At 37.2% G+C, this 24804-nt stretch overlaps 1 protein-coding gene across 8 annotated transcripts in view; it reads right to left on the minus strand.

Annotated features, from left to right (window-relative positions):
* The window catches only part of KHDRBS2 (KH RNA binding domain containing, signal transduction associated 2), a 392474-nt gene that overhangs the window by 50172 nt on the left and 317498 nt on the right, over positions 1 to 24804 (minus strand). For all 8 annotated transcript variants that reach the window (XR_005105014.1, XR_005105012.1, XR_005105010.1 and 5 more), the window contains exons 7-8: positions 16292 to 16374; positions 1657 to 1715 (exon numbers count right to left, since the gene is read on the minus strand). Coding sequence is in view for 2 of the 8 variants with exons in the window: in XM_037392767.1 (XP_037248664.1) it covers positions 1657 to 1715; positions 16292 to 16374 (142 nt within the window). In the remaining 6 variants the exon portion in view is untranslated. The remainder of the gene's footprint in view (positions 1 to 1656; positions 1716 to 16291; positions 16375 to 24804) is intronic.

Consider the following 24804-nt stretch of genomic DNA (forward strand, 5'->3'; position numbering starts at 1 on the left):
ACCATGTATTTTAAGACACGGTCTAGCAAAGCAAACCCAGGCATTTTGAGTTTGTTTCAGCTGCTGAATGGGGGGGGGGGGGGGGGGGGAAGTAGCTTCATGCAGAGCATATATTAAGTCATGATCCCAATCTTTGAACACTTTGGAAGCTTTAGCTAATTAGTCCACTCAAAACCCCTGCTGGGAAAACAAGTAATATTTTTCTGGTTTTACAAATGAGGGATTGGAGGAAGAGTGACATTACTTTAAATGTCTTACCCAAACACATGGAGATTCAGTGTGGGGGAGTCTAGTTAAAAGTTAAGCAGCGGGTAATTCTTACTGCTGAGCCCAAGACTATGCTTTTCTGCATCACCCAAACCCTTAGCACTGCGTTTGGGAAGATAGGTGGAGAGGGGATCTGTAGAGGGGAGGAAAGGCCTTTCACTGCAGGTATTAAGAAAGCATGTACAAAAAGGAAACTAAACAACAGGTAACTGAACCACACATTTGTATGGATAAATTATTATTACTTGTTTAGCGCTGAAAATGTGCTCGGCTGCAAATTGTATTATCCAGATGTATTGTGAGTACTGATTACACAAAACAATATTTCTGATTATGCAATGTAATAATTTTGACATCTCAGTAATGTCTCATGATTTCTGTACAAAGGAAACTGCAACTTTGTATTACATTTGCTTCACAGCTGCATGAATAAAATTATTTCTTTCAAGCAGCAATCCTTATATAACCTCTTACTGTAACTTTTACCTGCAGCATCATTTCAAACAGCTCTCACTTTCTCAATGCTTTGGAAGTCACAATGTAAACTTATGATACTTTATTAGTAGTAGTAAATCAAGCATGACACCTCTGCTGAATATACTAAAGTCAGTCACTAATCTGACAATAGTCAGCTTCGCTCCGCTATTTCAGTGAAAACTTCAGAGTGAGATTTGCTGTGCCATCTGATGGTACAATGTACCGAAAAAATATTGATAGGAAAAGATGGACCAGATCCTAGTTATTGAAACCCATTACTACTATCAAACAACAGACCTAGAAAACAGGCTATACACACTGGAGCAACACTTTCTTTTCCTCTCGTGCCCTCGGTTCCCATGAAGTGGAACTATTCCGGCTCTGACACAGCTTCAGTGGGGAGGTGCAAAGACTACAGCACTCCCTCTACTCGTAGTGACTGGTGTGGCATGAGGTACTCCTTCGTCTCGCTGCGGTGGGGGTTCCCACGGTGGTACAGCACCCTCTCCTTCCACTTTGATTAAGCCTGTATTTCAAAATCTCACAAAACTTGCTGGTTGAAGTGATACATATGGCAGTAGCAGATGCATACTATTGTTGGCACATCAAGCAGACTGAAACGTAAGACTGTGAAATACATTCAGGCACTAATCAGAAACTTCAGTGTTGCTGTTAAACTGATTTGTGACTGTGATTAATTGGCTTTGTAATTTTGATCAAAATTGATCTGTCAAATTTTCTGGCCCAACTTCAGTAAGTCAAACCTCTCCCTAAAGTTAGACAAATCCATTTTGTTTGGTCTTTGTAAAAACAGAGAAAGAAAGAAAAGTATATGGAAGTAATTTCTGCATTTTCAGTGACAGATTTTTTCTTATGATTTCACGCTATTCCTGAAGAAAGAATAGACCTTACCATAGCTGTCATAAGCCTCTTCGCTTGTTCCGTGACCATAGTCATAATATTCAGGCACACTGTAACAGATTCAGATAGCCATGTCACTATTGTCATAGGTAACCAACTCCAAACAAAAACAGAACACAGAAAATGAAATGTATTTTAACATTTTTACATGATATCATAGTCCAGCTAGTCTCAGGGACAGTGAGAATTTTAAAAATATGAAGGAAAATATTTCAGTGACAATAACAGCTATTATACAGCACATCAAATTTTTTATCTACTGAGCATAAAACAGATTTGGTCCTAAATATGTAAACCTAGGAGATCTTGACAAACACTGACAGAAATTCTATTTGCAAAAATAAGGTCTGAAATAAGACCATTCACTTTATTATTCACTACTGTTAAACTGCCAAAAGAGGTGTTAATCTCATTTATCTGTAAATCCAAACATTTATGTGGTATCAAACTCAACATAGTTTATTTTCCCCAAAGCTGAGTGTATTTTATTGTGCGGAACCTGTTAAGTACTTATCTTTACTAAAAACACTGAGAGGTTTTCAGCTTTGCTTCTGAAGAAGAAAGAATGTTTCTGCTGCTTGTAGAGAGGAACCTGATTCTCCACAGCCCTCTTCCTTATGCAGTTATTGCACACCCACAGAAAGTTTTAATATAGTAATCAATAAAACATATATTGAAAGTAGTAAGGGTCAAGGAGTAGAAAGTCAGACTTAAGAGTCTCAAACCCACTTTTTCACTGTTTTCTGTTAATTAACAAAAATTATGTATGGTCATATTAACATGTAATCAAAAGATTTCAGATCATAGTTACATCCTGATAATCAGCAATCCCCAGCTATCACCTGGAGTGGACAGCCAGAAAATTTGACCTTTAAGACATAGAATCATAGAATCATTTAGGCTAGAAAAGACCTTTGAGATCATCAAGTCCAACCATTAACCCAGGACTGCCAAGTCCATCACTAAACTATGTCACTAAGCACAACATCTATATGTTTATTAACCCGGGACTGCCAAGTCCATCACTAAACTATGTCACTAAGCACAGCCTCTGTATGTTTTTTAAACACCGCCAGGAATGGTGATCCCACCACATCCCTGGGCAGCCAGTTCCAATGCTTGACTAACCTTTCAGTGAAGAAATTTTTCCCAATATCCAGTCCAAACCTCCCCTCATGTAACTTGAGCTCATTTCCTCTTGCTCTGCTACTAGTTATCTGGGAGAAGAGACCAAGCCCCACCTGCCTACAGCCTCCTTTCAGGCAGCTGTAGAGAGCAATAAAGTCCAGACCCATCCCACCCAGAGCCGCCTCCTCTCTAAACTAAATAATCCCAGTTCCCTCAGCTGTTTCTCATTAGACTTGTGCTCCCGACCCTTCACCAGCTTTGTTATCCTAAATAATGAAATGGAAATTGAACTATTCACACTTTTGCTTGACTGCTTTTATTATTTACAGTTTGCATTGTGGTTTTGGTACCTGGTACCAAATTCAAGATCAGACTACTGCTGTTATCAGGTACCAGATAGACATAACAAGAATCAGTCTCTGCCCAGAAAAAACCTACAAACCCCATGAATTCTACTATATTGCATTTCTTCCATCTGCAGTGAACCAAACAGAAAATGTAACACTTTCCGTGCTGTTAATTTTTTGTTGTTGTCACTTTGGCTTCTTTTTCCTTGCATGCTGTGTGAGACAGACTCTTGCAAACTGAACAGAAGCAGTTCAATATTGCGTCATTTATAACATTATATAACAGGCTATTTTCCATATTGAATTATTGTTTTAAAAACATTAGTTTACACTTAAAAGGGAAGCTCAGTTGACAGTGGAGTGTAAGTAAAAATACTTCAAAAATGCAATAGAGATAAGCAAGCAATCTGTAACAACTATTTTCTTAAACTAATTTTGACTTCTTAGTTCACAAACTATCTGTAATCAGATTTTTTTTCATTTCTTGAGCTTAATAGCTATCTGTAACTATTTTTGGAATAAGTTCTGAGAACATGCGCTGTACCTCACTTGAGAGCACTGATTGTGTGTATTCTGATCACTGATATTCAAACTGTTTTGATTTGGGACATGTCATCCCCTGACTGGCTAGGCACCGCTCTCATAGTCAGTTTTCAGCTACAAATATCTGTAGGACTTTTTTGAAATGAAAATGCAACTATAAATGTTGTGCATTAATTTAGTAATTTAGCCAGAAGTCATTCATGTGAGTGGATAGGACACCGATGTCAATATCTCAGACAAACAAAATTAATTTGCTAAAGCAGCTGCAGAAAGTCGACATAGGAGTGACATGAATGAAAATGAAGTTAATACTTCTAAAGCTTTTTCCCAACGCCAGCCAAGCTCTACAGGAGATAATCACTGCAGAGCATTGCCTTCCAGGATAATGGGAGGCATCCAGTTGCTTGAAAATAAATTATCTAAATATATACAGCCTCCTATTGAAGTGGTGTAAGAAACAAACAAGAAGAATCTTTTATTTGTTGAACATACTAAGCATTCTGTACTATTTTGCCATGATTCTAGTAGCCAGCTAAATAAAATTACAGGATTATGTAAGACGAAGTAGAGCACAGGCAGCATCTGGGTTAAATCATGCGTCTAGTTATATCTACAGAGCTCATGGTTTAGACCTAAAATTGCACGAAATGTTCAGAACAGGCAGATGACATACCACCACCACCTGGGAGACCACTGTATGCAAAGTCTCATGTAATACAATTTTTGCCTACTGTCTCCTTTTCTGGGTAGAGTGTTGGGCTAGTGAGGGGAGTTACAGGAGAAGGGACCCCAGAACTCTCATCTTCTGTCAGCAGGTAAGATGCTAATATTTCTTCCTGATCCATTTTACAAAACAAAGCGACTGCATCCAAAGGTCAGCTTTAAAAAGAGTGCATTTGGGACCCAGTCCAAAGGCCAACAAGTTATCAACAGCAGTCCTGCTTTCAGTGGTCACTGAGTAGGGCCTTGAGCTATTACCCTCGAGATGACATCCAGCAAAATGCAAGACTTGCAAGAGCACATAAAAATTCATTGCTACATTATTGTTATTGTAAGTTTTTATTAGAGAAATATACACAATCATACAGACAATGAGGATGTGAGATAAAAATCCTGTACAGTGAACATTCTGAGCTGAAATACATTATAAACAGAATACAAAGTTCATACTCAGACCATTAAAATAAGAAACAATCTGTATTGCAACTGTAGAAAGGAAGTGATTTTTTATATACTGCATATTTGATGTCTGCGAGCACAATACTTAACACATTTCTGAAAACATATAATTTATAGCACAATACATGATTGTGATCTAAGTTCTCCAACTTCATTTCCCTGAATAATACACATTTTCGTAGATTTGAGCCAAAATGGTACTTCAAATTCTTTTCCAACTCATATTAGAAAGCTTTTTGAACAATACCTAAATGAAGAAAATTTCTTAGTATGAAATACCTGACTTAAACTCATGTTTTGTGAGCCAGACTGCTTATCCATTCGTCTGATTTATCTTGAACTTTTCTGAATATTCACAGGAATCCACTATATGCGTTTATTTGTAAATATTTTCCTCTGGTTTTTAGCAAAGTGAACAATGAACGATGTTTATTAAAAATGGAGGCTAGAATATGGCTTTGCATACATGGAGTTCTTCTTTTTTCAATTATTGAACTACAAAGAGATGTAGTTCTTTTGCATTGTGCCCAGCTGTGGAAGGAAACAGTAAGCAAATGCATTCAGCACAAATAAAACTTGTTTATATAATTTTAAAGTTCTCAGACTGTTCCTGCAAAATATGGTGATCACGAGCTTCAGAAACCTCAGGCTGTCTTGGCAGTGCTAATTGAAACAAGACACCGTTACCTGTCATTAGCATTCATTACTTTCAAGCAACATGAAGTGTAATTTCCTTAAGTACATGCACCCTCCTGAAAGCAGGATGCAATACATTTTACAAAGCAGATACGATTAACTCATTACCAACTTCTCAGCTTTTACTCCTGATTTTTCAAAAAGCATTGCGCTATACTTCAGCACCAGACTTCTGAAACACAGAGGTCTCGATGGGCCGTAACTTAGACTTTAGTCACCTTCTACATGTACCACTTAGTGGACGAATACATGGGAGGTGCCTTCTAACCTGAATTATCTGGTGTTCCTGTGATATGACAAAGGCTCAAACACAGAGACTCTCTTATCTAAACAGCAAGCTTAAAAGCCAACAGAGGCTTTTAAACCTCTTTTTAACTGGGACTTTTTCAAACTGACTTTAGCTAAGCAAAACTGAATTCCAGTTCGACTGTGTCACCACCCTTGGGAAACCACACAGCCTGTTATCCAAAAGGCTGTAGAGAAGGATGTTTTAAGATGGTTTAAGCAGAGAGCCACAAACAGATGAGTTAAGATTGAAGCCACAAACCCCTGACTCTTGGGTAAACAAGCCACCTGGGCGAAGGGTGATGTTCACCACCCAGAGATCAATGGAGTTAGGTATAGGATATTGTGATGTTAATAATAGCCTTTGACAAATCTTTTCCTGCACCTGCAGGAAGCTGCTGGCAAGAGACCCCAGGTCAACAACATTACCATCTGGTTGCTCTTTCAGCTTCTGTAAGGTAAGGCAGCAGAACATTACAAGAACTGAAGAAGCGGAGTACTTCTTGTTCCCTCATGTGGTTGGTTATGTGTGGTGGTTTTTATTTTTTTTTTTGTCTATCTTCCTTTTTCTCCTTTTACTCTTTACTTTTACTTGCTGAGGGATGCATCTAACTTTTTACTCTCTAATTGTGGCGCACAAGATGTGTTTGCAGAAATACAACGGGCCCACTAAAGCCGAAGCTGAAAGTTACGGGAAAGGGTTCATCTGCTTTAAACACTGGTAAGAGTGAATCCATGTGTGAAGTGTGTTCTGTAGTATAACCTGAAAGATCCTGCAAAACCAAAAGCCTTTGATTAAGACCTATTGAGCTAGATTTAACAGATATTTTTTTCTGTGAAGTCATTATTATATCATTATTATATGATTTTTCTTTCTTAATGGTTGTGCTTTTTAACTGGGAGAGTATATTCTAGAATATTATATGAATCTTTTAGTAGGAAATGTTTGGGAAAGAGCTAGTCAATTTAGAAAAGAGGCTTTTGATAAACCTTGGAGTTGTAACAGCCATTAGGTAATACTCAGGCTTTTTTTGTGAAATACTTGAATTGGTCCAAATTGGAGATTCAGCTGATGCCAGTGAAGTTCCACAGTTCATATTAAAAAATTCCATGTTAGCCTTCTAAGAAGTAAAAATAATTCTTGAGAGACTTATCTCTTTGTGTTGTGGCACTCAGCAATGTGAGAGTAAACCGATATTGTGTTTTAGGATCAGCACTTTGAATAGGGATTCCTGGCCTTTGGTCAGCTTGCAATCAGCATCTATATTTTAGATAGATACATATAAATGAAACTTTATCACTCCTTATAGATATATCCCGGGCCGGGTTAGCCTCAGACAACAGATTCCTGAGGCAAGCTAACACCCAGGACAATTCAAAAAGACCCCTAGGATGGGATTCAATATTGTAGACAACTCCTATTCTTTTCACTTCCTACCATGGATACTTTGAGGTCTGGGTCTCCTATCTCTTGTTATCTCCCTCTTTGTATCATTTCTGCTGAATAATCCTTGGAGTTTAGCATTGTCAACATCGATAATTGTTAGCATAGCACCTATGCTAACAGGATCCTAACGCTACTGCAGTTGTTTTATGTAAGACTGCATTTGTAATGCTTCCCTTCAACACACGGGAGGAAGCCAGCAGCATTTAACACATAGTTGGCCATGAAAGAAAAGCTATTTACACAAAGCAGTATGCTTCTGCTTGGAAGACAGGTGAGCAAGATTTGCATTCACATGTATTGCAATATATGCAATTTCTATAAAATAGTATTTCATAACATTTCATAGTGGAAACGTGTGGATAAAGAAATAATCCTCCTAGGAATCTGAAACTTACTGGAACATCTCTATTTAACAGAGCATTATATTTATAGAAAAGATGAGAAGTCTGTTGAATAAAGGAACTTTTTGTAGGATTCAGCCTTAAATCACAAATATAGTCCTTTACTAAATAGATCTTTAGAACTAATGAAATAATATGGTAAATATTTTCATGGATAGTCTCCCTTTTTCTGAAAGCTTGAGTTTGATTTTGTCTAGTATTTTTCACAGAGAGGAATGTCTCCATTACAATACTCCCTGGATTTATTTAGAAGCTTACAACATGACTGAAGTTAAACTATATCTCATCATTCTCTAGCATTTTCCTGTGTTTGATTTCATGCTACTGCAAATCTGTATTAAAAACATATAAGAAATAACGAAGCCAGTAGAGTTATGCAAGCATAGGAGTGGAGAGCCATCATAATTACAAGATGACATTGGGTTCTGAGCTTTTTGCAAAATCTGAAATAGAAACTAATTAGCTATTTTTATTTGCTACAGCCACAGACACATGGGGATTTCTATTGAAATATTCTCCGTTCAGCTGTACTTTTCTCATAGACACCGAAGGATGACTGAGTAGTTCAGAATGTAATATGAAATGTCTGCAGACACAGTATTTGCGAAGGGAATGATGCAGAATTTTAGGAATCCTACCCAGTTTTAGAGGAAAAACTTTTCTTTACTTCAGAGTAATGCAGTTTGATTCCATTTTGCTCATTGAATCAAATAAATAAGAAGTGGCATTTGAAAACAGTTTTTGATGATGAATGCCCTAAGTGGATTGCTGTGAAGATACATAAAATGTCATATTCTAGGCTTCCTGGCTTGATTGATTTCAACAGGTTGGAAATAAAATATAGGGAAATCTTTATTTATGAACAGGTGGATATAAGACAAAGCCAAAATGAAATATGACAGTAATGAAAAGTATAAATACAATGCATACTGGTTAAAAAGTAAGAGTGCATAGTAGAGGAAATAATAATGAATAAAGAACCAGTGTAACCACTCTACCTAATGCAGCTTGGATTGTATTTATGTGTCTACGTAATTACTATATAGTAATATTTTTTTGACACTGAAAGAGAATAGAGTAAACCTCTGATTATATCACCAAAAGATTTAACCATGTGATAATCCTCTAAATAAATTAATGATTATTCACAGTCCTGTCTAGCCATGCTTTTTAAACTAAGGACAAAATTGTTTCATTCAACTATGGACAGCTCTCTCCACAACTAGTTTGCGAGAATGTTTTACAAAGAAAGTTGTCAAAAACAGTAGGACAGGATTACATAAAGATATCTGATCGTTGCTTTTAATATTTACTAGACTTGTTTCTAAATTCAAGGAAGATTGCTGACCTCTCTCAGTGTTCTCCTTCTGAATGCATCAGAACATAGGAATCTGAGAAATGCCATTTACTAAAGCTCCTCAGCAAGTCATCAGGAAAGAGAATATGTGAATATGATTGTGAGTTTCTCAAGGGCAACTCTAAATCTTTGTCTCAAGACTGTTCAGAAATATTTGCTCCCGAGTTCTTTGGTATTCATTTAAACAGCCAAAGATCCCTGACCATATCTGCTGTGTTTTGCTTGGAAATCTCTCCACAGTATTATAGTTGGGGATTCAGTTGGAGGGAAGGTAGATATCTGGACGCCTCGGGGAATGCTGAACTACATTACAAATGGTAAGTACAAACACACCAGAGACATTGGCAAGAGACAGGAACTTATAGAAGCCTGCTGGGATTGTTCACTCTCCCCAAATGTCTATCAGCAGGTAAGCAATGTGGTAGATGTCATTTGAAGACTGAATCCAGAAACGGGGATCAGAACTTATCTGCTGTACAACAGCCATTTGTTTCTGGCTGTGGCTTTCTCAAATGATTGTTATAATTTGATTTTGAGAAGTTTTAAAATATAGCTTTCCTTCAAAAATGTATCAAAAAAAGATTCTGCACAAAATGGAATACGAGAGTCATTTCTGTCATACATGTAGAATTTTTTTCAGGAATTTTGACTCAAAGATATTTGAAGAATACATAAACTTTTCAGTTGTACAGCTCTAGCACAGTAAAGTGTTGATTGGCTACTTGGATTTCTAATTTTTTCAATGATGCTAATGAATTAATGCTGTTACATCACTTACAAGGACAAAGGTGGCCTCTAAACTGGGTGGCTCCAAGACAGCTATCGCATCAATTAAAGCTACGAGCAATCTGAATCCTGCTGCTATCTGCCCATAAGATCCACAGCAGAAGGTTTTTAGCAGCTCAGTTTTGCAGAATCATGGCAGACTTACGCTTTTCACAACTACAGATGTCAGTGAGAAGACTGACTAAACAAGTCCTGTTGCAGTTTGCCCTATTGTATGTACCCTGTCAGAAGAAGTCTATGTCAATATTTGAAACTAAAAGGAGCACCTCAGAGTTTACACTTTACGTGAGTTATCCATGATATTAATTTCCTTTGTAATAGCAAATTAATAAAACTCTTCACTCTCTTGATACTTTTGCATCTAAGATTTTTTTCCCTAATGATTTTTTCCCCTTTTCCGCATAAGTAAGGAGACAGTCAGAAACAAAGTTCATCCAGTGCTGCATTGTACTTCATTACGAGATGTATTATAGTCTTCAGTTTGTGTACATTTATGTATCTAGAGAAAATGTAACCTGTGAAAAATTAAGATCTGATATCTTTATTATGAGATCATCCTGAAGGAACGGACTAGAATTATTTGCTGTCATCCAACACAACACGAAAAACATATGAAAGTAGCTTGCTCTATTAAAAATACATTTACTTTTTTAGTGCTTGAAACATCACATTTAATTTAATTGTTCCTAAAAGGATTTCTATCAGTCGTAAAAACCCCACAAATCAAAATGGAGTTTGAAAATGGGATTAGCAGCCCACACTGTAGAAAAAGGGGTTGTAAACAAGCTGTATGGTAGATAGCATGAATTTAATAGAAACACGAATAAGAAGGAAAAAAAGTTCCTTTTCAAAGTCAGTAACTTGTCATATTCCACCACTAAGATGGAATATATGCTTTTGAAATTTTCCGTGGTTCTGAGTCATAAGAACATGATTCAGAACTGCAGAGCCTATTACAGGCTGAACTGATAGGTATTGCTATGAACATGTAGTTAAAGGGATGCTACTACATTGACATGGTCACAGAAACTATCTGGCATAGAAGAAAAGTGGACATAGGCAGCATATATGCCCTGAAACTTGTTTTTCTCGTTATACTTTTGTTATTAGCATTGAGAAAGATATGTCATGAGAAGACCTGTGTCACTGCAGGGTGGCATCTGTAACTGTAATATTTTGCACTATCTTAATTAAACTCTTATCACTGAAATATTTATTCTTCTTGTCAGTATGTTATGGGGTTTCTGATATTTGCAATCTATTTCCAGCCTATGATGGGAGTCACAGACTCTTCTTTCTTTAGTAAGCACCTTTTCAGCAACTCATTTTTCAGCTGAACTATGTTTTTTTTAAAAAAGCCAGACAGAACTAATGACAGAAGAACAAGCCAACTAATCAGCCCTGGAAGCCATAGCCAGTATACCAACTACCTGTTCACAAAAACCAGAACTGATTGATGTGACAGTGCTAATGCCAGGCACTGTGGAACAGGGAAATTATACCAAACCCAAATTTTAAGTTTCAGTGGACATTCATTTACTTCCTTTGCTTTTCCCTGTTAGGCACCATTGTTTACACTACATATGGTTGCCTAAGTGGATTAAATAGAACATACCCTTCCTAGTTCATCCCATCACCAGCCAGTCTGTCCCGTATTTCCTTAGTATCTCTTTTGGCTGTGAGACGTGGTACCTTTTAAATGAAACTGCTGGTGCTGGCAGAGACAAAGGTCAGTGGAGATGACTATAGCTATGGTAGCAGAGCTGAAGATGGCTCTGCTGGCCATCACGGTTCTCTGCTGATTCATCCGTAACTGATCCACTTCTGCAAAATTATTCTGTTGGTCTTGGCTGAGAGGTTTGGACACACTTTGGATGTGGTACAGTCTGGTCTCCTACCAACCTCTGGGTAACCAAAGAGGCAGATGTTGTAGATCCTCTCATAAAACTTCGCATCCTTTTCTCCTGGTGACCTAGTGTTCTCAGCTCATGAATCCTGAACAGTGGTGGTGGTTCAACAGACTTAAAAGTTCCTGCTAAGAAAATAAAAAAAGTGTATTATACTTTGAAAACTAACAGGATTCTCCTACATCTTCTGTGTTACAACTGAATAGGAAATTGATATTTCTACCATTTTGGAGCTTTGTTTTATGAACTTGCTTGTTGCCCTGTGAAAATCATATTTATTTATTCAAATTGGTTTCTGAGTGGGAATGGAAAGGAAGAAGGTTTGCCACTGCATGTTCCAACACGGCTTGAAGGTAAGAAGCCATTGAGAACATCAGCATGTTTGAAGGGCTAAGAATCATCAAAAAGTGGACAAGCAGTATACCTATACAGGCCTGCACAGGAACAACACCTACCTTAGCAATGGAAATTGGGCAGCATTTGATAGAATGGCTCACAGGTGAGCGTTGAGTCTAGGTAAGCACCTCTGCAGTGATAGTAATTTTGTTTATTGCCAGAATTCTATTAGGCAACCAGAATATACTTACAAGTTTTTAAGTACCAAGTGTAAGGGGAGTGGAAAACTTAAATGGGTATTAACTGGTTGCCGAGATGAGATGCTGCTGTTTGAGAACATCAGGCTAATTCTTTCCCTCACCTCCCTTCTGCACCTCACCATTGACACAACTGAACAGGCAATGGTGAAGAGCAGGGATGGCAATCATATTAAGAAAAGGATTTTTTACTTTTAAATAGCATGTCTAGGATTTATATTTTTTAAAAAAGTTGTCAGACTAGAGGTTTGAGAGGTGAATCTAGTTGGCAGAAGGGTTTCAGTGTTCTCTGCCTGACTTTAAGGTGCCTAGGGGAGTAGTGTATAAACTTAACAACTAGTGAATATGTCTTGGTGTGTCCGGGAGATGAAGACAGAGGGAAAAGAGGTTTCATCAAGAAATTCGAAGTGCAGTGCAACATTGCCCATGGGAAGTATGTCAGAAGTTGTCTTCCCCTTCCCACTGAAATGGTTGTTTCCTTGTTCTCTTTGGCATCGGACAAAGCTTTCATTCTGATTACCTTAAAAACTGTATTTTGACATTAGTATGAACAATTTTCTAAAATGAGCAGGGTTTCTGAATGTCCTCGCTAACCCTGTAGTCTTTCATGTAATCTTGTAAATAACGGTTATAGACATAGTTGGGAAGGGCGGCCAGTTTTTAATTTAAATCTTTGTGCTAGGGTTCCATCCTGTGTTCTGGGTTGTCATTATGGGGCAGGAAGATAAGCACGAAAAAAGGTGGCTTTAGAAATACAGCTTCTGTTACTTAGAACAAGACATACCTCACACAATATGGACTGTATTTGCCATAGCCCATAATTCCCCCCTTCCTAAAATAAGCCTCCCCAAACATAATAAAGTATGGGTGGCACTTACCATAGTGAGGGTCCTGCTGTTCTTTTTTTTCAAGTTGCTCCTTGCGTCCATTTCAAAGTGCTCTTGAGGTGCCTCTTAGCTCATTCAGCCACACACTTATTGTGGGTTTCATTCCAGTCTGATCCCGTGACTCTGTCATGGTCTCTTCCATAAATGACCCCATCCCCCTATTTTCAGCCTAAAAATAAGACTGCTGTCATGAAGGACAGAGCTCTTTGTCTGGGAGGGTGGCAGTGGCAGAGTTCATTAGAGAAGGACTTATACAAAATGTATGGCTGGACCTGCAACATTGTCCCCGACCCTTAAAACAAACCTTCAGGTAAGTGTGCACAGAAGTGCAGCATTTATCACTAATTGCATCTGGGTGGTCTTGGGGCTTGGTATTTTTGGTGATCCTTCTGCTAAATCACAATCCTTTGCTGTAGCACAGTGGTGTATGTCGATAGTGTGCTCATTTTCCCTGCTGTTGGCAGAGCCTGATTTATAAACGTCTAAATCAGACCTCTTGGGCAATGAAGGACTAAGGGCCCCGAGAAGGAATATATACAGGCAGCAAGCCTCTGGTGAGCAAATGGGAAGTAGATGTGAGGTTTGGAAGACATAGTTAATAGGGATGGTGGTGGCAGGTTGTCCAAACACTAGCTTCATTCTGTGCATTGGGTGAGTAGGGGAACAAGGCACAACTTACTGTAAGTGCTCTGCTCTAAAGCACCCTGAATTCAGCTTGCATTCAGCCCTCCATCCCATCTCATCTGTCTGTGCCCCCCATCCCAACACATTCTTCTATTTGAAGCAATGAAGAGAGCAAAGGATTGGTCAACATGCATGGTGAGACAGACAGGCAGGAGTTTGTACTTTCTCTAAGAATTCCCATATTGATTCCTTAATGAGCCATAAAAAGTGAGTAGAAACTCTGACCTTAATGTGAACAGAAGCGTTCGTGCTCTGCCTTAAGTCATCAACTACAATTTATTCTTGTCTCATGCTTTAGAATTTCAGTCAATCCCGGCAGAGGGCAGTAATGATATTTTTCTTCCTGAGCACAGACAATGCCTACAAGTTTTTGTTATTTTTTTCCTGTAAATCACATACTGGATGAGATGAAGAAGTACTTTGAAGCAGTGCTACTTATCTTCTTTGTTAGGTGTGTGCATGCTATGTCTTGCTTATATGATTGGAGCATACTAATAATCAAGATCTGAGATTGGGAGAAAACTTTTTGATATATAGATCTAACCAAATATTTAGGTCATAATATTTCATTGTATTGTACTATTTTGGCTCATTAGGGAGGCATTTCTGTGAAGCTAAATGGCCAATAAGGTACAAACATCCCAATTGCATATCTAATGGTCCATTTGTTCTTTAAAACTCTGAAATGAGGAGTGTGTTTTTCGAAAGTGTTCTCTTTGAAATCAACAGACTACTTGCGGCATTCAGCACCACTCAACATGAATGACTAAGTGTCCTGCTGTATATTACAAAAAGAAATGTTTTAGTTGCAGATTTTAAACAGATCAAATATCCTGGAGGTAGCTCATGTTAGTAGAAAACATATCTGACTACTAAACTCAATAGCTGTTTAATTAACAAAATTATGTGACTCTATAAGTTTTCTTTCTTGAGTAACATTATCACTGCCAGTTCTAGCTGGATTATAATAAAGTCCTCATAAACTTGATATATTGGTCACTTAGTTGCCCGGGACATCACCTTGCAAAGAAATTACAGGTTAATTCAGATGATATAAAGCAATGTCATAGCAGAGAAATTTCCAACTAATTATTATTTTTACACTGGAGGCAGCATCTCCTGTGACAAGTCACTACTGTAGCAAAAGATGGGCTAAATTCTTTTCAGAAAAGTTAGAGTACATTTGACAACAAGAATATCTACCTACACAATGACATGATGGGTGAAGCTAGTAATGTATAATTACTTATAAGTGTTGTTAAAGTATACTTGATGGGGTTCACATTTAGGCGTGACAAACCCTTTTAAATATACTTCACTGGTTATAAAAATACTTACAAAGTATTTTTTATTAGCTCAAGTGCCACTCACTACAGCAGTTCCAGAGCTGAACTTTATTCTGACAGGCATTTTCATCAGCAAGGCATTCAACAAAAAAGATGGCTAAACAAAAGGAAGTTTAAGGTCCTCTGGTCTTTGGAGTGCAGACCTCTATACACGTACACTGCCTTCTTGCCCAGTGAGAATCACACTAACTCAGTTAAAATCTATGTCTTGTTAAATTTTTATTTGCCTTCCCACAATCTTACGAGTAGGCTTAGCAACCCATCAGAGCATTGTCTGAATAACTGGCTGAATCACCCTTTTATCCCTCAGCTTAACTGTGAAAAAGTTGTCATTCCACTTTTAAAAAACATGGACCAACTGTCAAATTAAGATACGTGTGTGGTGTATTAGTACATAAAGGCGATCATTTTTGCTGCCTCATTTTAGTGGCACAAAACATAAAAGTTATGAATGTAATTTTTCCTATTATTGCATGCAGTAAGGACATAAAATAAATTTTCAGACTTGGTTGCTTTTATAAATTCTGAGAGTTGCTGAGAAAGTAACTGGCTGAAAACACAGTTTCAGCCTTACTTCAGGCTTGAAATTCTCTTCCATAGTTTACCTTGATGGTGTATGCCAACCAACATCAGGTATTTACCATCATAATTATTTTCTTTATTTCCTTCTGGTTTTGCCCAAAACGTTGTAAAAGCTGTAAATATGAGATTCCCTTGACAACTTTGGATTAGTAAAGGAAAAAAAAAATTGCACAAACAAGTTCAGTATGACATCAGACAGGAAAATGATATAATGACTTTTCTAAAAAAAACCACACTGAATTTGCACCTATTTTAAAAGCGTAGCTGCTTGCATTTTTGCTTCATCTGAGTAATTCTGTATATAAATTCTGACTGCCACTATTACTTTTTGACAGCTTTTTAAAAGTACTATAGAGATTTTGTAAAATTTAATGTGGAAAATGAAACAGGAAATTTACATGAAAAGCTAAGAGAAAAAAGTGTACTTTGAAAATTAATGTAAAAATGCACGTGCTTACCTTTGTGTTTGGGTGGCATAACTGTTATCGTATGCCTCATAGCTTGGATCATCATATTCACCCCCATATCCATCATCATATCCCTAAGGGGAAAAATGGAACACCACAGCTCAGAAAAGTGATGAATCAAAGTATATTATCAAGATGTAAAAGTAACTTACACCAAAATATATATGTGTTATGTTTCCCCACTATTATGTAAAACAGCCTACTGATGAGAATTGTGAACCGTGAAGAACTACCTGTATTTCACAAGGGTAAAGAAATCAGTTACACATTTAAGAACTCAGCTTACTCATTGATAAACTGTGGCATATTGCTCAAACCACAGTGCTTCAGTGGGATCTATGTAGAATACTGATGAATGATAATGATAACAATAATTTCCTAGCGATTTGTTACATAAATGGTTCCATGTTGAAATGAACAAATGGCAGGAAAAATACATTGACTGTTCAATATTACTAAGAATGTTATTGTACCATAAGATTAAGTTTACTTAAAAAAAAACCCCAAAACCAACAACAACCAACCAAACACGAGAAACAAGTTTTGTGCATGTTTGTGACAGAAGTAATGGGTTATGATTTTTATAAATAACTTACAGTAAGCACCTTTTCCTTCATTGAGCATCCTACTCTTTTTAAAAAAGGCATGCTTTTCTGTGACAGGTTGATGAACGCTTTAATACAGATTCCTCTCATCCAGCTTAAGGGTCCTAAATGAAGGGCTCCGACAAATGCTCAGTCTGCCTAAGCTAGAGAGACACGAGTGATTTCAGAAGATGATTCAGCCCATCTAATGTCTGAATCTTCTACTGAGGGAGCCATGGGCAATTATGATCTATTGTAGCTGCCTCTGAACCAAATAGTGCTCAGGAACCAGACGATAAATAAATACATAAATAGATGGATAATCCAGGGGAAAGCTTTTTCGGGAAGGAGAGTCCCACTCTGATACTGGGGAACGGCCTCTCCCAGAATCTGAAGTCCACAGAAAGAAACCCTGTCATCTTCCACTTCAGGTGGAAGTACACCTGTCTGCCTAGCCTTCATTAGTATAAACTCAGCAAAACATACAGTTAACCACGTACCTCTGCAGACTACAGTGATACATTTAACACTATATAGCAAAATACACAATCTTGCCTCTGGGAACAGGACGAGAGAAACAACTAGTCACAGGAGATGGATGTTAGTCACATCGATTAGTATGCTACTGGGTGGGATCCTGCTACTGGGAAGATGAGGGTGATGCAAGTTCCTATATAATGCCGAATAGCTAGAGGAAAGACATTTCAGCATGCTTACCCACCACGTGAGAGAACAGGAAAGGCAACATTTATAAATTAGCGCTCTCAGTTTCTTGATGCCTGAGGTGGATCAACGTTCAGCACCAGCAGGGCAGAGGACACTTGTTAATAGCTGACACTTATGTGGGTTTACATTACAGATTTTAACAGCCTCCCTCAAGGCTCAGAACAGGGCAATACAGTGCGAATGGTTCAAGTGGAGTGGTTGGAAAACAGAGACAGAGGAAAAAAGCACAATGTAATGTACCTATAATACATAAAAAAGTATCTTCTGGATAATGTTCTCTTATTTGTGTCAATCTGTATGGGAATTATCTTGTAATCCTACAGGTGAACTATTTATATAAGATATATACTAGCATTCTTTCAAAGTTTAATATGGTCTATCATACCGAGACACCCTTGTCCCAAAGAAGCCTTTAGGCATCTAGAAGTGAGATCCGAAATAGCTCCTTTCACATCCTTGAAGTGTCTCAAATTCACTATGCATTTTTCTCCTCTTTAACCTTCAGCTCCTCAGAACACACAACTTGAATGTTTGAAAGTATTTCTCACACACACATTTTGAGAGATGTAACACCCAGCTCCCATGCAGACCCTGTTAAGATCTAGAAGCTATGAGTTTGAGGACATTCAAATTCACATATTCTGTGCCCTGTGTAGGATGAGGACAGTGCTCCCAAGAGAAGTTCTGTATAAATCCAGAGACCAGAACCCAGGATGCCCTCTCAAAATGCAGTGCAATCTTCTAGTTAGCAATAGTCAAGACTCCTTCATGCACCCTCTAGGTCTATTAGTCCATGTTATTAAACAAACCAACCAACCATATTAAATGGATAAACATTCTGTAAACATATGCTGATGAGAGAATATATCTAAGGGGACAGATGCTAAGTTGCTAGTGCTGTATCCTTACCTCACTGAAGGAAAAGGGATTGATTACCCATGCTGTCAGTGTTCTGAATATGACATTTTTCTTCTATAATCTCTAGTTTCATTTATTTCACCAGAAATTTTCACATATGTGTGTATAACACTTAACCTTCCACCCCATATGTAAGTTCTTGTGACTTTTAATTGAGTCTGTGCTCTTCAAGGAGAAATATCTTGGACAAAGCAACTTTGGGTCTGATCTGATCAATGTCCACCGCTGGAGAATCCATCTTCATGCTCATCAGAATATTACAAAACTTGTAAAAAAGGTGACAGGGGCAAGCCACCTGGTTTCAGGGAAGGGGAAGAAAGCACTTCCCTAAATCTTCAGAGTTCTTTGAAAAGGTTAATGGGGATGCAGATAGGCAGGACCTAAGGAAAAGAGTTTCCTTTGAACTCCAAAAAGTTGCTGATGAGCTTTGATTCTCAAGGCTATCCAGGGCACTGGGTCTGGTTGCCTGGGAAGACTCTTCCTGTGTGAGGAGTCTATTTCCTCATGGCAGCTGCTGCCACCATTCAGAAGATTACTGGAATTAACTGAAAAATCTGAAGCAGGGGAACTATTAAAGATATTCAAACTGATAGACGTTTCTAGGTTAGGTTTTTATGCCAGGTTATTTTTATCTCAGGTATTTCTTAATGAAGTATCTTTCCAAAAACATAAGAAAAAGATCTTTTTACTTTGTGTCAGTGAAAAGGAAAGTGAGTCTTTCAAAGACTAGGATTCACTCTGGCCTTACAGTGATACATCCTGAACCAGAGATAAAGGTACAGAAATACACATCTGGAGCTGCAGTGGCCTAACAATGTTTATAAATAATTATGGATGATTTTGCGGAGTCTTGGTATAGTTTAGGGTTTAAAAATAATAACCAAAAAAATTAAGGAAAATTTTAAAATACAGCACAATTCAAGAAAAGACTACTTTGAAAATGAGCATATTTAAGTATTTGCCAGTCTTTCCCCACAAAGTGAAGACAGGAAAAACTCCTAGAAGAATCTCAGAATAGCACATTAAATTAACATTGGGAACAATCACTTCAGGAGCAAATACACCCTACCACTGATAACGAAATTATAGTCAGGGGGGAAAGGCTGTAGAAGAAAAAAGGGACAGAACTGGAAAAAGGCTTATATTCTACTACCCCAGAAAAAGTTATCTATTTGATTCAACACCCAAGATATTAAGGAAGATTTATTTTATTTATTTAGATTTACTCAAATCCTTTCCAAGTTTCAGATAACACAATATTAGAAATACAAATTAATATGCATCACCAATAACAAGGGTATTGTAATCTACCACAATCTGATCTCTTTAAGCATGAATTTTCTACTTCATGTTAAAACCCTGTTTCAAACAATAACAGTCCACACTCAAATGCACCAAGTTTAAATCACCTCTTCTCTACATACCTTAGAAAATAGGATTCTCACAGCATACTCTGAAAAATGGTAGGTTTCAGCTCTGGGAACCAAGAAGGAAAATAATTCTAATACTTCTAATGAAAACTGCCCTACTCTGTATTTTACAAGTGTCCTGGTAATATGTGATGAAATACATTGTAAAGAAGTCAAAACTAATTTTTATTTAAAAGATGATAGCCCAACTCTTTCTAAGGTAGCAACCTGCAACATATCTAGACATTTTTTTAAAGAAAGAAAAGCAAAACACAAACAAAAAATCAAAGTAAAGTGAATTATGCAACTCTGTATTTGACAAATATGTGAACAAGAAAAATGTCTGCAGCTGAGAACCAGGGTAGTCCTTCTCATTTGCTGCACCCAGCAGTACGCAGAAATTAGTACTGTACCTCAGAGAAGATGAGATTATAAAAATCCACCTCTAATTGTAACTCCAAGTAAAACCAGTTGTTTCTCAGTAAAGGGGCTTTTGTGTAATTTCCACTTCTTTCTTCTCCTTGCTTCTATCTCACTCTTTTCTATTGTAACTTGGCCACATCCATATTTTCTCACATATCTGTATCACCTTAGCTTACAAGGCTAAAATCCAGTCATCTACCATTAACCTAGCAGTAGATTCCCATAAGAATCACAGGGTAGAAATCAAACATTTTTGGAGGGTAATTCATCCCACATACTTCTGACACCTATTTGACACCTATTTGAGGACACTTTGAATTGCACTCTAAATGAGAGCTTTCTTTCCAATGACTATAAAGGGAACCCGGGACGGGATTTAGATAACTAACCTTTAGTTACGTAAGTTAGTTCATTGTTTGAAAGCATTTATTGCTTAGAGAAAGCTGAGCTTGTAAAAATCAGTGCTGCTAAGAGTTGTTTTGAAGCAACCTCAGACCCAGAATGCAATTAGAATGCTGGGAATGATGCATGAGGATGGGTGGGCATCTAAGACCAGCATCACAGGCAGACAGACAGCACTCTTCAGAAAAGACGCTGAGTTAATCTAGCATGCAACTGACTGCACACCTACAAATCGGGAAATGCTAACAACTATGGGAAATCTTCAGTCTCACTCCTTTTACTGTATATGAAACACTGGAGAGAAATAAAGAAATACATCTGGGAAGCCTTCTCCTTCCAGATGTATGACTCATGCCCTTGGCTAGTCATACTGCGTGTTTGGTTTTAATGAATCTTACAATTTTCCTGTAAAGAGCATTTAAGGTGATTAAATCATGTCACAGAGAAATGGCAATTTTAACCAAAATTAAAACAGATCACAGCTATTATACTTGGAGCTGTACTACTGTCACCTCCTTATCTACTTGTTGCTTTTAAAAAAGTGGCAGATAGTGCCATCATTGTGTGTTCACGATTCATGAGTGCTGAGCTGGTTGAGCCTCTCTAGAGTGCTGTAAGGGGGAGGACTTGCCTTCCATCACAGTCACACTCACAAATTTGGTGCTCAGACCCCAAGCTGTTCTAAGGTGGGGGCAGCTCTGAGTAGATGTAGAGGAACACATCTTGATATATTAATTTTATGTAATTTAGACAAATAGCAATTTCTCTTTACTGACTACAAAGAGGGATAAAAACTGTAATTACTTTAGATTTGGATTATTCAGTATTGAAAAACTGCAGCTTGAGCAGATGAATCTCTCTGAAGTGCCTGGGAAGTTGGAGTGTTGCTGAGCAAGGATTCCTGGAATCATAATTTATGCTTAGAAACTGAAATTCTGATTAAATTACTACCTAAGTATGTATGCCTGCTGTCATATCTGGCATTCTTCAGCTATACCTCCAGGGTCAGAAAAAGAGAAACCAGATATCATCACTTTGCTGAAGATGATATATATCCCCTTCACTAGTGAGATCTACCAAGCATTTTGAAAATAAACTCAAAGATCAGTGGCACTATATCCATCAAAATTATAAATAGTAGTAATAATAACAAAAATAATGCTGAAATGAAAATGGGAACACTAATCAATTGAAAAATCAGAGCTTTATGTTATGGACTTCATAAATGCAATATATGAACTAATCTACAGTGCTGAGACAACCCAGAGTAGACGTGCTTGCCAGAGGCAATGAAGTAATCTCAACACATTTGACCTCTCAATGAAATCAGTCTTATTCTTCACATACCAGCAATCGGAAACACCGTTATAACTGAACGATAAAAGATACAGAGGTGAACAATTTTCATAGTCATGGGAAAATGATTGAAATTTCAGTATAATCAGTCACAGAGATTTTGCATATTCAAAGCAGAGAACATAAACAAGCTATTAATGTTCTCATATTTCAATGGTTTAATTAAATCTTATGTTGAACAATTAATATAGTAAGAATGAGTGAATCTAAACAAGTTTTACCACCCAGAAGTCCTAAAATTGATGGTATGCAAGATAAAGAGATAAAGATAGGGCAGGGGCCACAGAAGCAAATAGTTGTGCGGTGCCAAAGCAGTCACAGTAAACCAGAATCACAGTTACTTCAAGGAATTGCTGTGTACTCTCTTAAATACAGCTTTCTCCCTGCTCCTCCCCACCTCCATCCCCGTTTTTTCTGTACTTCTTCAACTAAATGTAAAGTGAATGAACAACAACTAAACCACATTTTTGGTGTACTGAAAAAGAAAATAAAAATGGAGTGAAAATGTAAAAGAAAACCTAATAGCAATGAAACTTTTCTTACTCCTTCCATATTTGCAGGACTGTAGAATACAGCGTAATTTGCTGCTGCAATTATTATACTACAACATTCATCTGACTAACATCTTTATTTCTCTGTTACCTCTCCTATGCTCATGAAGTCACATTAAACCTTCTAATTCATGTGTCAAAGCTCTGTATAATCAGCTGCTGCTTACATCCATCTAACTTGCTGCACCTTCCCTGTCCCCTAACCCTGCTACTGTCAACAGTGAAACCATTTCCTACGCAATTCTACTTGTGCTTTTTTTCATAATGTCTTTCCTTATGGAATGGTATCCTATGCTCAGTGGCAATCCTTTTACTCAGTTCCCATTGCACAGGAATGTATCGCAGAAACATCTTTCTTCCAGTATCAATAAAAAGGCATATCTCAGTAGTAAGCAGCAAGTGGAGATGAAAAATAATCCAAGGTATTTTTGTGTATCTGCAATAACTTGCATTTTTGCATGATTCTGAGATATCTGAAGAAAGGATTTTTTAATTTTTATTTTTACTGATGACTTGTACTTGAGCAGTACTCAAGTACTTGACATAGTACGTCAGTGATAATATATTACAGTATCAAGTTGCACTGGTGCCAATACATCACATAAATGGCATTTAAATGAAACATTTATCTTCCCTGAGAAATGAAATGAAGAGTAGAAAGTAGTCTTTGGCTGCCAAGGGAGGATGGGCTGTAATACACCCACTATTGGTTTTAATCTCCTTATGATATCTAATATTTCTTTTTCCAAAATTTTAAGCAAAGCAGATGGTGAGCTTCTTGTGCATCCTGATGATCTCCCAGCTGTATAATCAGTAGATGGAGTTGACAAAATCTGTCCATGGAGCACTGAGGTTTCTTGTATCGTAGATACAGAAATCATTACAAGTATCTACTAAAGACTGACAACTCTTCTGTCTGAGTTTAACAACTTATTGATGGTTTAAAGCACTTCACAAAGGTTTGAGTTGCTAGACATGATGCCTTAAAGGTAAACCATTTAAACCTTAAATAAGCTTTACAATAACCTAGGAAATTAAATTTCCAGGTCTTGAATGGTTGGGCATTCCAAGAAATTTTCCTTTTTATTTTCCAGCCCTTGAAAACCGGACCACAGGATTGTCTATTTTGGAGCTTGTAAATGTGCAAGAAAGTGCTGAGGTACTAGCAAAGAGTAGAAATGCTTTGATAGGTGCTTTACAGGACTTTGAATTGCATTTACTTTAAAATAAAATTTCACTCTGATGTATTATTAATGCTGGAAGTAGGCAGATTAAATAAAACTTGGCCAAATGCAAGATAATGTGCTTTAGTAAATACATCCTCAAAATCTATACACTGCTCGTGTCTCTGAATTTACAGAATTCCTTCAGGAAAAGACTTGTAGGAGTCATCGTGATTAACAGCTATGAGATCTGTCCAATTTTACTGCAGCATTAAAAAAAAAAGCTCCACAAAAATAGCCTTATATTTTCTATGTCAGGAAAGGAAAAGAAATTACATAGGTTAATTCTATGTGCAATCCCACTGGTTTTGATCCGTTTTTATTCTGTTTAAATGCATTTAACCCTTAAGGATTCCATGAGTTAGTAATTCATAACAGTACCAAAACTTCAGAGTGGAATGAGAGACAACACTGTTTAAAGCACTCAAAAACAGGACAAATACAGATTTATTTATATATTAATCCTGAAGCAGGTCTAGATGAGAGTTCAGGCATTCTTAATGGTGGAATCTTTATAACCTAATCTTTCCCAGACACCCCACACCTTTTTCATCTCTTGCCGAATCAAATTCCAAGTGTCTTACATTGTTACAAAGATAGTTCATCACATATTTCCTAGAATCTAATTTTATAGAAAAATAGTTCTGACAAATTTGGACAATGAAATTAAAATTGCCTTGCTATATAAATTATGCATTTTGCATAATTTTTGATTCTTTACATAAAAATATTAGCTTTTATATTTATTTTTCTTCGTAAAGCAGTATTTAGAAGGTGTAACAATGGTAACTCTTATTTTGTGTTTTTTTTAAGCCATACTTAAGCTAAATAGTATTCCACCAGTGCCATGATACCTTTGATTTAATTTTTGGATTTCCAACCTGAATAATGTGTCTCATGAGTTTATATATT

Source organism: Falco rusticolus, chromosome 6, assembly GCF_015220075.1.
Source record: "Falco rusticolus isolate bFalRus1 chromosome 6, bFalRus1.pri, whole genome shotgun sequence".
NCBI classification, from domain to species: domain Eukaryota; kingdom Metazoa; phylum Chordata; class Aves; order Falconiformes; family Falconidae; genus Falco; species Falco rusticolus.